This window comes from Pezoporus wallicus, unplaced genomic scaffold (assembly GCF_028554395.1).
Source record: "Pezoporus wallicus isolate ANWC-B61680 ecotype Strahan unplaced genomic scaffold, APGP_CSIRO_Pwel_v1 contig_3486, whole genome shotgun sequence".
Lineage (NCBI taxonomy): Eukaryota > Metazoa > Chordata > Aves > Psittaciformes > Psittacidae > Pezoporus > Pezoporus wallicus.
Window position 1 is genome coordinate 4,303,603 of NW_026642292.1, and position 16,728 is coordinate 4,320,330.

The 16,728-nt window shown below is 51.3% G+C and overlaps 1 protein-coding gene across 4 annotated transcripts; it reads right to left on the reverse strand.

Moving 5' to 3' along the window:
• Positions 1-1,036: 1,036 nt before the first annotated feature.
• On the reverse strand, positions 1,037-11,502 carry BATF (basic leucine zipper ATF-like transcription factor). 4 transcript variants are annotated; one of them, XM_057428602.1, is made up of 4 exons: positions 11,366-11,444; positions 10,411-10,440; positions 4,372-4,476; positions 1,037-1,693 (listed from the first exon to the last, which is right to left on the reverse strand). In XM_057428602.1, exons 1-4 carry the CDS (start codon positions 11,414-11,416, stop codon positions 1,487-1,489), a joined length of 393 nt encoding a protein of 130 aa, XP_057284585.1. In that variant the 5' UTR covers positions 11,417-11,444; the 3' UTR covers positions 1,037-1,486. The 4 variants fall into 4 exon arrangements, with proteins under 4 accessions (XP_057284585.1, XP_057284587.1, XP_057284586.1 ...); XM_057428604.1 differs by lacking the exon at positions 10,411-10,440 and having other exon boundaries at positions 11,366-11,502; XM_057428603.1 differs by lacking the exons at positions 10,411-10,440; positions 11,366-11,444 and adding an exon at positions 6,270-6,572.
• Positions 11,503-16,728: the final 5,226 nt, after the last annotated feature.

A 16,728-nucleotide genomic window follows, 5' to 3' on the forward strand; every position in this document is an offset into this window, starting at 1 on the left:
TTAAAGGGCCAAATCCCAAAGAACCAGTTTGGAAAGGGCCTTTGTAGACTGGGTGGCTCGAACCATCTCATGTACGGGGAATCAGCAGCTCTGGTTCTTATGGTTTGGTTATCCTCTCCCTAGTGTAAACCAGACAGAGAAAATGGGCACAGCCCAGGACATGACAGACTTTTCCTGACCACTCTTGAGGGCTATGGAATGGGCCAAAATCCATCTGGAGGTACACTACTTCTCTGTGCATGAAAGAAGAGCATCTAGAAATTGAGTCAATTAAAAGCCTATGTCAGCAGCAGTGCTTGTGGTACCCTGTGATGAAAAAGTACAGCTGATGCTCCTTGGAGATGGCAGTAGTCCTAAACCAGCATTAGCCACTGGCAGGTGGGCTTCAGCCTTGTGTTTAGAGTGGGACTGATAGGCAGACTGCTGGCTGGTGGAGTGTTAGGTACAGAGACCCCCACCTTATGGACCAGCTTGTGTTTCCAGTAGATAAGATGCAGCAGAACTAATGTACTATTCACTGACCTTTTTCATCTGCTTCAATGCATGAGATAACACAGCAGTCTTTGGTGGAGCTGTGACTACTGGGGAAGGGAAAACAGTGTACGCTGCAGCTACGTGCTTTAGAGCAGGGTGCCTTGGAGCAAGGTTGCTGCTTCCCCTGTGAGCTCCAGCACAGCACCCTTCTCCACACTGCAGTACTCCTTCCCAGCTGTGCTGACCCACCAGCACACCAAAACCTACATGTGGGGTAACAAAAAATGGCAGCACACCTCCACACATGCAAGGGAGCATACACAGGTGTAGCCATTGACAGCAGGGAGTCAAGGGGGGCAGCAGGGAAGAGACCTGTGATGCTATGTGGCACACCAGACCCATTAACCAGGTCCAGCCCTGAAGCAAGGAGGGATGCATTCCCCCCCAGAACTACATCACCCCACAACCCATTGCTCCTAGCTCTACCATCCTGCTGCCTGCATCATTCCTGTGTCATGCTGGGCCTTAGGAGTGGCTCAGGTCCAATTTTGGAAACAAAGAGTTAAGCATTTTCAATCTTTATTTTACAAAAATAAACCAGTTTTGCCCTAGAACTCTGTAGCCCCCAACTTTCCCGTCTGCCCCACTCCGGTTCCTCTCCCTGGAGCTCCAGCTGTTGCATGCTGCAGCCAGGCACTTGCATGGAGGCTGCCAGTGCCACATAATCCTGCAAGCATCCTCAAGCAAGCATCAGGGAAAGGGGTTGCTGCCCTTTTGTGAATGCCTCCTCTTCCCAGGATCCAAGCTAGAAACTGCCTGAAGATGCCTCTCGGTGGCTCTGCCGTTTCTGCACAGGGAGAAGATCTTAGGCAAGTCACTCAGAGTACACACTTTAGGAAGGGATGTCTGTGCGTCCGTCCATCTGTCCCTCTCCCTTGGATGGAAAAGTGAGCCCCATGAAGTTGCTTCTTGCAGTCGGTGGAGCTGGCAGGCTGTCATCCCACTGGCTGGCTCAGTGCTGGAAGCGTGGGGAGCTGATATGGGGTTGGTGGAAGGAGTGTGTGGCGTAAAGCACTTCTGGAGGCGGCGGCGGGCACGTCAGGATGGAGCAGAGCGGTTCGTGGGAGCTCAGCATCGAGGTAAAGTGCTTCATCTCCTCCGTCAGCTGCTTGATCTCCCGGCGCAGCGCAGCGTTCTGCCTCTCCAAGTCCTCGCTCTCCTGAAAGGACAGAACCACAGGGGCTTCCTCATCACGGGAGCTGCCGGGATGAGGTGGGGACAGGCGGGTGCAGCCCCCCGCCTCTGCCCCGCAGAGTTTCCGGAGCGGCATGTTTCCGGTAAACCCCGCGCGGGGCCGCGCCTGGGCAAACCCCCCTCCCCCGAGCAGCCGGGGCGGGCGGGATGCTGGCGGCCCAGTCACGCTCCCCGGGCCCGGCTTACGAGAAGTGACTGCGGCGTGCTCCCGCCCAGGCTTTCTCGCTCCCTCTCACGCACCGGCCGCTTCCCGGGCCCCCCGGGCGGGGGGAGGGCGCGCTGAATAACCGCCGTCTTTAACCAGAAAACCACCTGCCACAGGAAACCTGTCATTGCCCTGGAAAGAAAAGACTCACTGCTTCCTGCTAGCAGCCGGGGAAACCGGCGGCACGGTGGGGAGATGCTAGAGTCAGAAGAAAAGAGAAACTGAGGCCTCAGAAGAACTGAATTAATACTGTTGTTAATGAGAATAACAACAAAGGGGTTAATAATGATGCTCAGCCTTGTCCCAGTGATCCCAAGAGTACTGAAACTTTTGTTGCCGCTACTGCTGCCGAAGTGCAGTCAGCTTCCATCCAGCCTGGAGCATCCCCGGCAGCAACCGACCACGGAGCCAGCAGCCTGGGCAGGACCAGAGGAGGGAAAGAGAACACGGCAGCAGGCTCTGCAAATTCAGCCAACAGCTAAAGCGGGACCCAGCACCCCGAGACCCTGTAAAGCTGCACCGTCACCTCGGAAAAGCAAAGCTGGTGCTCCTCTGCTGCCGCGCTGACTTGTGACTGTGCCCGTGCTCTGCGCACAGGTTGAATGAAACGCTCGGCAGTTACAGCGGCTGTCACAAGAGGAGCTCACACAGCAAAGGAGCATCTCTGATGTGGCTAGGTACTTTGGAAATCATGACTGACGTTGAGCTCGGGAGCTGATGGGAGTCACCCAGGGGCCGGGAGCTCCAGCATCCCATGACTCATTCCCCTCAAAACACAAGCTTCAAAGCCCTGGGGCAGACAGAGCTGCTGGCCTCTTTCATCCCACCAGAGCTCAAGCTGAGCCATGCTCTTGTGGGCAGAACCACATCAGAGAGGTGAAGTCCCTCATACGAAGCTGACCAAAGGGAAAGAGCACTTAGGGAATAAACTCAGGAACAGCAGGGGGGTCACTGACCACCAGGAACTGGAACAGCATTAGCAAAAAATTCTATCTATCCTCTACTTGCCTCCCTGCATTTTTCTAGCTGCCTGCCAGGATCCTTTCTGAAACAAACTGAGCTTAGCCCCTCTGCTGCCATCCACATGGCACAGCAAGGACTGTGTGCTATCAATGCTAGCTGAGCAGTAGTAATCTTGTAAGCCAGTGGTTTGTCATCTGCTCTAAGATCAGAGCAATTTTTCTTGATGCCCAGCTAGGCATGATTTTCCTGGGGGAGGATCAGAGTCCATATCCACTTCCAGGATTACCTTGGAGAGTCTACTGGCTCCCAGGAAGGGGTGCCTCTACAACCCTCTCAAGCACAGTCACCCAGACTATCATTGCTGACAGATGTAATACAATCAGACCAGAGCCATCTCAGCTCCAGAAGGATCATCACCTACTGAGAAAAGAGTGAAGTCTCTGTCTTAAACCCAGCTCCAACTATGGACTGAGGGTGCTAAATAAGGAGGAAGGTTGAGGACCATCTTCTCATGAATTCTGCCCCCCCCCCCCCCCCCCCAAAATGGAGATATGGGGGAATATGAAGACCACTAAGTCAAAGGATGGTTTTTTGAACATGAGGTCAACTACTGCACTTTTTGACGGGCAGCTGAACCCAGCGCAGGGATAAAGATGGCCCCTACCCACTGCAGGTTTTGTGTTCTGCATCCTGCTTGCCAATGGGCCAAAACACATGGCACGGTACTTACCAACATGCAAAATGCAAAGGAGCTCAGCCCCTGTGCTCCAGCACTAACCACACACACACACTAAACACACACAGCCAGAAGTGACCGTCCCTCCTGAAAAGCAGATGTCAAATTCTTCATACTAGGAAGAGCCACAGGAATGCCCGTGGTACCACAGGAGGAGAGCAGGGCAGCAATGCAAAACCAGAGAAGAAATCCACGCTAAACAACAAGAAAAGCCTTCAGGAATGCTACCATGGAGAAATATAAAAATACTGGAAGATTATTAGTATTTAGGCTGCGGAGCCTGTCAGGGAACAGACCAGAGGACATGTCCCATTCAGCTCCACATTGCAGCATCATCCATACTAATGAATATAAATCTCAGAAAAGCATCCTTGTACACTGGTGCACCACTGCCTAAGTGATGGCATGCACAAACCTGGGGAGAACCAGGCCGGGTGAGCCTGTGTTTTCAAAGAGCTTCTGAGCAAGTCAGAAGAGGTTAGAAAAGGAAATCAGTTATGCCAGACCAAGAGATAAAGATGGATTTAAAGTAGCTCTAGCTGCAAAACTAAATGCTTTAGTGGCAGTTGTCCTGGGCTGTGTGCTCTCGCTGTGAGCACTGACTTGTACATCCTGCTCTGGCTTCACTTTTCCTGTCCTGGACAAACTGAGCATCCCTGCTTCAATTCCCCATGGGAGATGCATGTTGTCCCCCTGTGAGCCCTCAGCACTGGGGACAGAGAAGGATGGGAGTGCTCACCAAGTGCAGTGTGTCTGCTTTCTGGGTCTGCCTCAGACGGCTCTTCTGGGCAGCAATGCGATTCTTCTCCCTCCTTTGGACTTTCCTCATGTCATCAGAAGAGTCCTAGTGAAACAAGGCATGGAAATGACTGGGCATCCCCTCCCTTGCCATGTTCATGCAGGGCAGCAGGTGGGAAGGGGACACAGCAGATAACATAATTGAAGCACAGGACATGGGATACACACCCTTAGCAGCAGGATAAAGCCATACCCCAGGGATGCATGATGCTTTTGGCATCCCCATTGCCAGGAGGGGCAAGTCTGATACCCTTGGTCATCCTAGTAAGCTGGGAAATGACCACTCTTTACCAAGAGTCAGGCCTGCAATATGCCTTGAAAGACAAGAGCAGGAATCACTTCCCAGAATAATTCGAATTCCTTGTACAGAAAACCTTTCCCTTTCCTGTCTCTCTGGGGGGATGTGGCACTGCAGACATTCCAGCTCCTTCACCAAGCCATCTTTACAGAGATTAAGCCTGCGTTTTCCTCCTTTCATCCCATTAGGTTCCTCCTGCTCTCCATCACTCTCCTCCTTCAAGCTTTATTTGTTGTAGACCCTTACAGTGCAATGTGGCCTCTGCTTTGTTTAACTAGACAGACTCAGACCTTTTGGTTTTCCCCAGATCTCATTTGCTCCAGCTCTTTGATCTCCGTGCTTGCTCTATTCTGGAGTCCCTTGGTAGCAATGCTTGCAATGCTGACTGCAACGTTCCCAAGACCCTTGGGTAGGGAAGAGCACAGGTCTCCAGGCTCCAGATCACGAGCTTCGTGCAGTAGCTGTTCTCTGCTGAGATCTGGTCCTGCTGCTGCCTTCTGACAGTTGAAACTGTCACACAGACTCTTTCATCTTCTATTTTCATATTGCACTGCCTCTTTGGCGGACTCTTTAACATTCACACCACCACTTCTCCACAGGAATACAAGACTCAGCCACAAGAGTTATCTACCCAGCCCATCAGTCTGTCCACATCCTCTCCCCCCTTCACCCCCCCAGGATCTTTTCTTTTCTTTGAACTTAACCATTTTATCCTTGCCTACAATACCCTACAAATGCCTCAGATACAGCAGCTCCCATATCCTGCACCAAGTCCATTTCCTATCCTGTGCTTTATCGCCTTCCCTAGCAGGATGCCTTCCCATCCCTGATTGCAAGCCCAAACTCATCTGCCCTGATCCTCCCCAAGATTTCTGAGCAAAGTTTCAGATACTTGCCTGTTTGTAGCCCTAGAGAAATGAGAGATGACAGGTATAATAAAGTTCAGACAGAAAAGGCAGTGGAAATACCTCAGGCTTGTGTCAGTATCTGCCAGCAGACAACCTACCATTAAGGTACTTACTGCAACAAACCAAAATCCCTCTGTCAAGCATTACTGAGAAGAAAAATCTCCGAGGCTGAACAAGAAGGAGAGCAGACCCAAAGTGGCAATCCTTTTCTGGGTCCCAAGCGCTATCCACAGCAGCAGGAAGCCAGCAGGCTTCTCCTGAGCCATCCTGTCCATGGTGAGGAGGTGCACACTCAGGCTCCTCACCAAAGCACTGACTCTCACAGATGCTTCATGCTTGCTGCCTCCCCAGCATGTACCGCAGGGCTCACCGTGCCCCAGGGGTCCTGGCCCTGCAGTTGCCCCTGGCATAGCACTAGGTAACCAGGCCTCCTCTCGCCACCCGTACCCAGGTCCATGGCTGAGGTTCCTGCCAGGACTCTTGGCTCGGCCTGCATCCCTCTCACCACAGCTGTTCCTAGAAAGCCCCACCATAGTGTGCTCTGAAAACGCTAGTGGTGGGTGCCACCCTGCCTCCTGCCCACCCGGAAAGACTCTCCCTCCAGGGAATGCTGAGGAAGGGTTCCCACTTTACCTGCTTGCTGGGAGGGGGAGACTGGCTGAAGCTGCTGGAATCACTGCTGTCGGAGCTGTGGGGCATGGCTCCCGTCTCTGGTTCCCAGGGCCTCTTCAGCTTCCTTTGTACCCTAGGGATGCCTGCCTTCTGTCTTGTTTCCTTTCCCTCTCCCCTGCCCAAGATGGCCCTTGGCTTCCCAGCTCTTGCCCGTCCCAGAGGCACACTGTCCTCCAGGCCTGTGCTCTGCCACTTTCTCTGCTCTCCTTTCTGAGCCTCTGCACCTTCCCTTTAGGTCTCAGCCTCCTGTGGTTTCTCAGAACCTCAGGGATGCAAGCTGAAAGTCACGTGGCCGGAAACTTTAAGGCAAAGAAGAAAAGTTACAAAAGAAAAAAATAAAAAAATAATTAAAAAAAAAAAGCACATCTGGGAAAAATGAGCTTCAAAATAGCCTGAAAAACCCCCGAAAAACACCCTCGGGCAGTTGAAAAACAGCGAGATGGGTTTTCTCCGAGATAAACAGCAGAGATGGAAGGGAAGAAAAGCCCCAGCTCTGGCTGTGAAACCTGGACCCTCAAAGGAGGGCAGTGAGGAGGAGGAGGTGCTGCCAGGAGCCCCAGAAATTCCAGGGGTACCATGCACTGTGCCAGCCCTGCGCCGGCAGGAGGTCATTCCAGCCCTGGGAAGCCTCCACATCCCAGCCCAGGGGCGAAACTCCCGGGTAGCCTCCCACCTCCCCAACACCACTGACACAGGTGCCAGGGAGGGACGGGAACCCTCAGCACGTGCCATGCCAATACTGGCTGTGCCCATGGCTCGCATGTGTAAGATGAAGCACTTTGTACTTCCAGTCCCACTAAGGAGAAAGGCTCAGGATTGTAGAATGTTTGGACTGGTTTCAGTAGGACTGGTATTTTCTGTGAGGCAAAGATTTTTAGTGCTTCAAAACATTCATTAGTACCTCACCAGTGCCCTGTAAGGGGAGTATCAACCCTGGTACACAAAGTACTGTAAACATAATGGCTTATGGACCCGGAAGCTAAACCTAAGACCTAATTCTCACTCCACATCATTGTATGAGCTTAATTACACCCCAGGGGATGCAGACTGTCATGCTCCCCTCTATCCCCCTCTCACCACAGCTGTCAATATACAACACAGGGTAGAACTGCTGGGAGACAGGACCATTATGGCATGTTGGAGGTTATTTCCTTCCTATTCTTCTGCTGGCACCCAGCTTGGGTATGGCCCATGAAGAAGGCAGCAAAAAGAAGCTGCTTTGCAATGCTTTGTTTCTCCCCTGGTCTATGCTATGTGAGACTACACCCATCCTTAGTAGAAGCCTCAGTAGTCCGAGGACGTGCGAGTAAGTCCCTGAGACAGCAGTGCTTCAGGAGGTCCCCCAGGATACGCCATGCTAGTGGCTGTGGATGTGACAGTGCAGGAGCAGGGAGTGTCAAAGCAGGAGCCATTTCCAGTCTATCTGCTCCTGGCACACAGCCAACAGGATGACCCAGGGCTACAAGACAACAGGCTCTCCACCCACAGACAGGAGCACATGCCTTTGGAGCCACTAAGTTCTTGCATGCACCATGAAGAGAATATACAGAAACAGACATGAACCCATCCTCAGTAACCCACTTCTGTGGAAAGCAGCAATTCCAAGTTCCCACCTGCATATCAGTGTTTTGGTTGAGTTTCTTCTGCCTCAAGCAGGAGCAGCAGCAGGGCATCAGCACTTGAGATGCTGTTGTCATCAGGGCAAAAGCATGAGTAGCTTTCAGTTTGCATCCTTACTGCAGCACAGAAAGCGCACGTTCAGGGCACAGTGCAGACTTGCATGAGCATTGCTGGCATTTCTTCCCAACTCTGACACTCATGGAGCCAACACGGAGGCAAAAGCAAGAGCTGTGCTGTGCTGGCTATGGGCTGGGCAGCTCAGGGAAGTCACCTGGCCTAGCTCCAGAAACAAAACTGCCCCATTTTGGCCCATTTCCTTTATGAGAAACATCCCGTGTCACTGCATTATCCACTGTTATCTAAACACTTCACAGCCTGGAGTGTGTATTTTTCTCCCAGTGCTCTGTAGGGAAAAGCAGAGAGCTTCCACACTTTCAAACGTGGCTGCAAGGATTTGCTTGCTCAACATGAGCCACCCTGAGGGACCCCATCTCCTGGCCACACAGCCCTGTATTGCAGGCCGGGCTCTCCTGGCATGGCCAGCGCTGGGATGGGAGCAGCCAAAGGCAGGGTGTTGAGTTCAGGCCTTCCAAGGCTCCAGGACAGCTATTGAAGCATCCATTTGCTAGCTGCATCACTACACTTTGTCTGAACTCTGCAACCCTGAACAGCACTTCCTTTACAGGAAACATGCCACTGGATTCCCGCTCTCCTGAGGAAACCCACACTCCTCTTCCAGCAAGCAGGGCTCAGAGACCGCCTGCCCTGCTCCACAGGCTGTTGTTGCTCAGGGCAGGACAGAGGGAGCTTTTTCCTCAGGGAAAAATATCCTTGTTCTATTACTGGACAAATTAGCTGAATTTCTTCCTTTTGTACCTAGTGAGGCTGGTGGCTGAAGGGAGAGGATCAGGAAGGCACTGTGGGCATTGGCAAGAGGCAGTGCAAGGAAGCTGCATGTCCTGGTAGCAGCTGGGTGGTCAGTGCAAAACTGGCAAGAACACAGCTATGGCAAAGGCTGTTGTTTCATCTACAGGAGGAAGGCTTTGAACTGCACCCTGGTGTACTCAGAGCTGGGCTTTTAATCAACAGCTGATGGAGAAATCTCAGGAGAGACATCAAGGGAGAGAGTTTAGACACTTGGTCTTGCTGAGCAGGAGGAAGAGAGCATTCTTCTTCCATCCTTGGCGAAATACACCCCTTGCCATCAAGCTGACTACAATGCTAATGAATTTCTGCGACTTATGAGCAGTGAATAAGTGTGCTGTGAATGACAGGGTCTCCTAGTGGAGAGGTGAGCAGAGCCTTCACTGTGCTCCCCAGGGCTGAGCACTCTGGAGAGAGCTGTGACCTCCCAACCAGAGCAGCAGAAACCACTAGTTTGGCTTCACCAGCATCTTCTCACAGCTTTCCAAGTGCTGCCCTCGGCACCTGCTGCAGGCACAATATGGGGAGCTAATATCCTGCTGCCCCTCCCAAGGCTAGCCCTCTCCCCTACTACATGACAACAATGTAGGCAGCCTCCTATTTCTGTGCTTGATTTAAGCAACTACATTTATGCCATGAATAATGTCCCCTGACTTGCTCTCTGGGATCATTTAGGTTTTCTTGATCTGAATCAGAGTAGCTGTGAAATCACTGTCAGTGGCACTGGATGAACTCATGTTAGGTTATTGCTGTACCAGCAACTTGATGGAGCAGGAATATTTCATGAAGTTTTTAGGGGAAGGATGGCACCATCCAGTGTGCCGTTTATCCCTTCTGAATAACGGCAAGTACTGCAGAAGGGAGTCCTGCTCACCTCAGACAGAGGGACTCTGGAGGCTGGGCTTAGTGTGATCTCAACTACTTTAGAAATGGTTTAAAAGCAGCAAGATGCAGTTCAGCAAGAACAAATGCAAATGTAAAGCAAAGTGAGATTGTAGGTAGATGAACTGGGGAATAACCAAGTGGGCAGCAGAATGGCAGGGAAAAATCTGGGGGCTGCAGAGCATCATAAACCAAAGCATCACCAGCAGTGCGGAGGTGTTGCAAAGGGACTGGGTATCGGCCTGTGGTGCTGGGTGCAGGGCAGAGGAGACAACTGTCTTGTGCTGCCTGTGCAGGGCCAAAACCATTCAGAGTCCGAGGTCCAGAAGAGAAAAAGCCCAAAAGAAAACAATACAAAGGATAAATACACAGAAAAGGAAGAAATTCAGCTCTAAGAGAAAGGAGTGAAGAAGATGGGTCCATTTAGCCTAGAAAAGAAAAGTCTTGGGGGTGGGAAGTAGGTGGAGAGGAGGAAGTAGTCTCTGGTATGTTGTAATGGAAAGGGTGGTCGGCTGTTTTCTGTGCAGCCAGCACAAGGTAAGAAGCACCAAGCTACAGCTGCATCTGAAAAGGTTCGGGTCTGAGGTTCAAAGCAAGACAAGATTAGGAAGACCTTGGGATGGGCAGTTTGAGAGAGTTATTCAAGCCCCTTCTTATAAAGTAGCTGGGAACAAACCTCTATCACAGTCCAGGTTGAATCCTGCCTCTGTAGGATGGGTTAGGGTTTTGTTTCCAGCATTTAAATGGAGAGGAAAAGTAAAAAAGCTACTAAGATAGGTTGCTCAGAGCCCAGAGAGCATAAGATATTTCCTAGCCTTAACTGCAGCCAGTCCCTTCACCTCCAAAACCCAGAAAGGTCCCTATATCTCACCTGTGGAAATGGCTTCCTCAGCACAGGTCATCACTAGAGTTTCCTTGTAAACCTGCTGCAGGCTTATGGCAGCAACATTTAAAACTGCATCTCACCCCATCCATCTTGTTTGCATGGCCACCCTGTGCACAGTACTATTTAAAAATCCAACCTAGAGCAGCTACCAACTTCAGCCTCACGAAAACCACCAAGGTTGCTTCTGCTTCACATGTAGCACTTCATGCAAATGATTTCTTACAATATTTGGACAACTGCAACAATTTGCTTCTCATTCTTCACATGAGCTTGACAACTGCTTTGTGGAATTCAGTGCTGATAAGAGATGTTAAATCAATGGTGGTAAATAAAGTCCTTGCCCTCTACCAGACAAGCTTCTGCCAGTCCTGTTCTGTCAGCAGGTGTTAGTCCTGCTTGTGATATGGGCACCTTACCCAGCTAGCAGTATGGCTTGTCTCCATCACTATTTCAACTCTGCTGAGCTGAGTGAGTGTGAGAGCAAGTTTGTAGCAGGAGAGCCCAAGAGTAGTCCCACCAAATTCATCCCAGCTAGCAAAGAGCAAATACCCATCACACAAATGCTTTCAGTCCTTACTGGGCACAACCTTGCAATATACAGGAAAAAGATACTTTACACCCAAATATCTGACAAATGACAAGGGCCAAATTCAAGCACACTTCATTTACACCTTCATGCCACATAATGTGCTGTGCTTTATAACTGCATGACCCACAAAGACTTCTTCCCCGGAATGGCTGTTACCTTCATCACTGTCCTGTGGCTAGAGCCTCCTCTGATACCCTGCTTCTCCATTTCTTCACAGGCTTTCTAGTGCTCATCACTTCAGCACTGAGTGCTTCAGGGCTATTAATAAACCTGTTTCCTCAGCCACCTTTTCAGGTGTGTGTGTGTGGAGTTATCCCTATTTAACAGTTGCAAAACAAGAGACAAAGAGAGATTCAGGTCATAAATACTCATTCACGTTGGGCACAGTTTGAACCAATTAGGATCTAGTTTTTCAGTGTTTTGTTTTGGTGTGGTTTTTTTTCTCTATACAGCATTTCATTTAACCAAACCCTGGCTCTTGATGTCTGTGACTGCAACTGCAAACTTTGAGCACTTCTGTAAATCAGCTCCTGCAAATGAGGAAGATGGGGCTACTCCTGTGAAAGCTTTTGTTTATGTGGCTCACTGACTTACAGAGTAACTTCGAGGCCTGGGCAGACACAGACCCAGCTCTCTAGGGAGGCACCAAGTGTCTACCCAGGAGACTCTACTTTCTTTCTGCAGTCCCTTGCTTCACTGACTGGATAAGATTTTCCCAGCCTGCTTAGAAAGGAGGCAGCCTAGCTGACCAGCTCATCTTTCCCTCTGGCTGTGGTCCAGCCTGGGTGCTGAAGAGGTGGTAATCCAGGGCAAAATGCAGGAGGTGACCATACGCACAACAGCTGAACCCAGGTTGACCAGGCAAACCCGTTTCTGGCAACTTCTTCTTGAATGCTATTGGTAACACTTTTTATGTCTATGTTTCAAAAGAAGGAAACTATAGAAAGGAACTGCCAAATGTGCTAGCTTTCTAGATACAGATGTAGAGCTCCTCATAGCTGGGGTCTACCTATCCGCATCTGGAGGGGGAGAGAAAGCCTGGCCAAAGCCTCCCAGCTCAGGGGTTGGCATGAGGTTGGCAGTGTCTGACCTCTAATGTAGCAGTTTCAGTCTTAAGACTGAAATAATTAGATAGTTATTATTATTATTATTAACACAGATAATTAGTTCACCCCAGGCTATTGAAAGGGTGAACCACCATCTCCTCCTCCTGTCCCGTACGTGTCAGTTGGTTGGATAATTGGTTGCACAACATCTAACCTGTTCCTGGCAAGGATTTAGCAGCTCATGAGCAAGTATTCAGATGTGCATCTACATGACTCTCCAGATCAGCAGACCCCAAATCCTGGTAGAGTACATCCATTTAGGGCCAAACTTGCTCCCACTGCTGTCATCACAAGCCCTGTCCGCCTTCTGGGATCTCGTCAGAAATGGACCAGACCATCCAGCCACAATGGACGCGTACACACTTGGGGTGCCAAAAAGGTTCAGCCACCAGGTGCTTCCCCATTCAATCAGGGCTTCTTTGCTTCCGCTGCCTGGGCTGAGCCCACCGGCTGAACTATCCATGCGCATGGACGGGGCGTGTGGAGGGTGCAGATGTTGTCTGACGGTTTGACTCATCTGGGTGGCAGTCTCCTTCAGTGATGGTGGGGAAGGCCCAAAGAGGAAGGGCAGTGACCCGTTTAACCAGAAGGGCTGATCCACTCGGGGGTAGACTTACCGGTACTGGTAAGGGACCATAGCCAAGCTTCCTTTGTGCTGCCCAGAGCGTGCATTCCAGGCTACACAAGAGCAGGAGAGACGTGTGGCTGTCCAGCCCTGTCATTGTGGCAGCAGGAACCAACCTTGGACCTCTGCTAATCCAACCACATCAAACAGGCAGCAGAAAATTGTGCTCCCAGGGAATGATCATAGCCTCACAGGGCATTTGATGTTCACTGGGCATTGGCTGCAGCCATGATCCATGGCATGGGGGTGGAGGGTGAATGCATTACTTGTCTCTTAAATTAATACATGACGAGCGTATTATGTGGCTACTCCATGACTCCATTCAGAGGAAAGTGTTCTTCAACACCGCCCATCACCATAAGACACGTTGAAGCCTCCTAAGGATTGAGTACAGCTTATTTAGGGCATGTTCTTGCAGCTAGACTAGGAGACACCCATCTCAGCAGAAGATAACTGTGAACAGCACTCATGTTAGTACTGTACTCCCACACCAATTGGATCTGCTTCAGTTTTGGCTTAAGAAGGGTGTATAGACTGGTTCTCCCTCCCCATCTGGTGGGAACAAGTGCTTCCCAGACCCTATGGCTCATGCAGCGTGGTTGGAGGAGGTGTTCAGCACAAGTAGCTGCGCTGACGGATGCACGTGCAGCGGGCTTGTGCCTGGAGCTGTGTGGTGCTCGTACAAGCAGTGCTGGAGCACAGAATGTGGGAGGCAGCACAGGTGAGCACAGGCAGCGTGGAGCAGAGCGGCTGTGGGGAGAGGGCAGGGGAGCTGTGCAGAGGGCGTGCTTGGCGCCCGTGCAAGAGGCTCTGGTTGGCAGCACCACACTGGCAGTTATCAAAACACACGCACAAGTGCGTACAGCCCCGTCTGCCCGGGCGCTGCATGGCACACGCTGGCACAGCCGCCGGCTGGCACACACAGCGCTCGCCTGCTGGCAGCAATCCAGGACAGCAGCAGGGTGCCACGGGAGACAGTGGCAGAGCCGAGCCCCTGCCGCACACCGGGCCTGTCCCCCAGCGTCCCCAGCCGGACAGCTCAGGGCTCCTCATGCCTTCTTGAGAGAAACACGAGGAGGAATGCTGATGGTTCACCGCCTGGTGGTCGCGGAGGGAGGACCTGCTTCATGATGCCTATTTCATAAGCTAAGGGGGCTCATGAACCCCCACAGCTTTCCCAGGAGCCTCACAGCAGCAGACGGAGGGAGAGAGAGGGGACAGTTTCAGATGACCATGGGTCCTGTGCTTCCCACCGTTGCATTTCTGTGCCCCAGCATAGAGGTGACATGACAGAGGTGCTCCCTAACCAGCCTCCCTGCGCATGACTGCTTTCCCTACGGTCTTGGCAGTGGCTGCCAGCACCAGTGCCCAGACACAGCTGACCTGTGGGCTTTTGGTGGCACCTTATCCCCAACGTGCTTCGGAGGTGGGATGAGGGACAGACGCAGCACCCTAAGGTGTGCCAGCAGTGCTGCTGCAAGGCCCTGGCTTAAACAGCCAGTCCTCCTGCTGCCACTAACTGCCATACTGGCTTCAAAGAAGGGACAGGAAAAAGACAGAAACTCCTTCCTGCTCTTCTTTACCTGAACCCTGAAGTAGGTGCCCAACAACCATGCCATCTTCTACCATTTTTTAAGCCAAACTTTTTGACTTGAGTTCTGGGTATGCTTGTTTTTTGTATCAATACCGGATCCCTTGTGAGCCCTCTGAAACCACTGACCAGCAAGGCCTCTTGTCCTCCTGCACAAACCAGTTTGCTGGCTCTGTGAGAAGTGTCAATTTACCAGTTTGAAATGAGTTGTCTTTCCATTTCTTTGAACATCTTGTGGGGGGGTGACAAACAGACAAACAGACTTATCTCTAAGCCAGGCATTGCTCTGCACATCTCTATCATGCGGCTTTTCACTAGTTTCTGCTCTAAACTAGCAGGACTTTTAGTCTCCTCATAGGGAAATTTTCCTGCAACCTTAATTTAGGTCAGCACCCATCTTTGGACGTCTCCTGTTTTCACAGCAAGGCAACCAGAACCCAGCACAACACTCCAGGAAAGCTGCCTCACAGTCATCTACAGTGGCATTATGATTATAAAGGATGATGTACTTTTCTTTCTCCCATTCTGCATGCAGCTCTCCTCCTTGTACCACTGCTGCACAGTGAGCGGGACTCACCAGGTAGCTCTACCCTGAATTTGGAGCCCAGCCTTGAACCCATTGGCACTCTCATCTAAATCGGCTCTGTGCCAGTTGGCACTTAGGCATGCTCCAGAGCACAGCTGGGAGAAATGCTGCCACACCAGTGCATGAACCCAGCCATTGAGCATCCTCAGCCCTTGCAGCCCCAGCGGATGGCTGCTGTCAGGTGAAGAGATGTGCCCCAAAGCCCTGCCTGAATGAGGCTCCATGTCACACCCATGGTGGCCTGGCAGGGTACACTAGCAGCCTGCATTGCTCCTAAAACTTGTGCACATGGGACAGTGACCCACAGGCAGCGGAGCGAGTGCCTGCAGCCACATGTAAATCAAGTCTGCACCTCTCCTTCGCAGGCACAGTGAACACCTTGCGCCTGCACCTGGGGGAGCTTGTTTGAACCAGTGGCTTTGGTTGTGCCAGCCTGTTACACTGACAGCATGCAGTGATATCATTCTGCCTGGGCACACAGCAGTCCTAGCAAGCATCAGCACCCTGCCTAGCTTAGCCACTCACCCATCCTCTGCTGGCTGGAGCTGATGAATGAATTAGGTCACTTTTCTTACAAGGAAGGTGTGCACAGAAGAAAAAGGATTCTTCACTCAGCAAACATCTACACAATGCAGCAGTGACTCTGCCTGGCACCCACAGAGTTTGCCTCTGTGCAAAATGCAGTAGCCTATATACTGCAAGGCACTTGCTGATACCCACGTTAGCTCTTGATGTCTGGTCACCAGGCATTCAGCATCACCTTGCAATGAGCTGTCAATAGCCATTTTATCCTCAAACAGAAACTGTGTTAGGCTCCCTAAAGGCTCCACTGTACTGGGGAGCCCGCAGGCCTGTGGCAAAGCCTTACTGCCCACTTCCTCCTGTTGACCCCTGGCCATTTCAGCCCAAGCAGGTGTCCAGCAAATCCAAGCAGTCTGGATGATGCTGCTGGAATTGGGGCCATGGCAAAGCAGAGGCAGGAACTGCAGTGTCAAGAGTCAGGACTTCCCCTGACAGTGCCACAGATGACAACGCCGCAAGTTCATTCTGCAGAAACTAGATAACATCAGCACAAGGTGGTGGTTACTGGCAAATGATCCCGTTCCTGAAGCTTCATCTGAGACGTGACAGGCTGCAGTGAAACCTCCCTGTCACACAGACCCAAACTCTGCTTTTGCTGAGACTCACGCAGGCTTCTGGAAGTAGCTTCTTGCTGGTATTTCCTAGGAACTCCAGCTTACACCACTGGGAGTCAGGGCTGGAAAAGCCCATCAGCTCGCTAATACAGGGCCTTTTTGTTTAGTAGAGTCCCTCGAGATGGACAGGGATGTGGAGCAGTCAGTCCTACCCCTGCTGACCCATCTCCTGCCTCAAGTGAGAGGGCTAACCTTTCCCCAAGCCCCATGGTGCCCTGCTCACACTCTGCACTGGACGCAAGGCTGGAGAGAGGAAAGCTATTCCTTTACCAATGGAGAACCAAGAGCCTGTCTGAGCAGAAACATGCAGAATGGCTAAGCTATATTAAAATTAGAAGTGACTGAAGTGCAATAAACCCCTTGGTGATGATTTTACTCAGAATTAAAGTGGTCTTGGTACAACTGAGTTCACTGT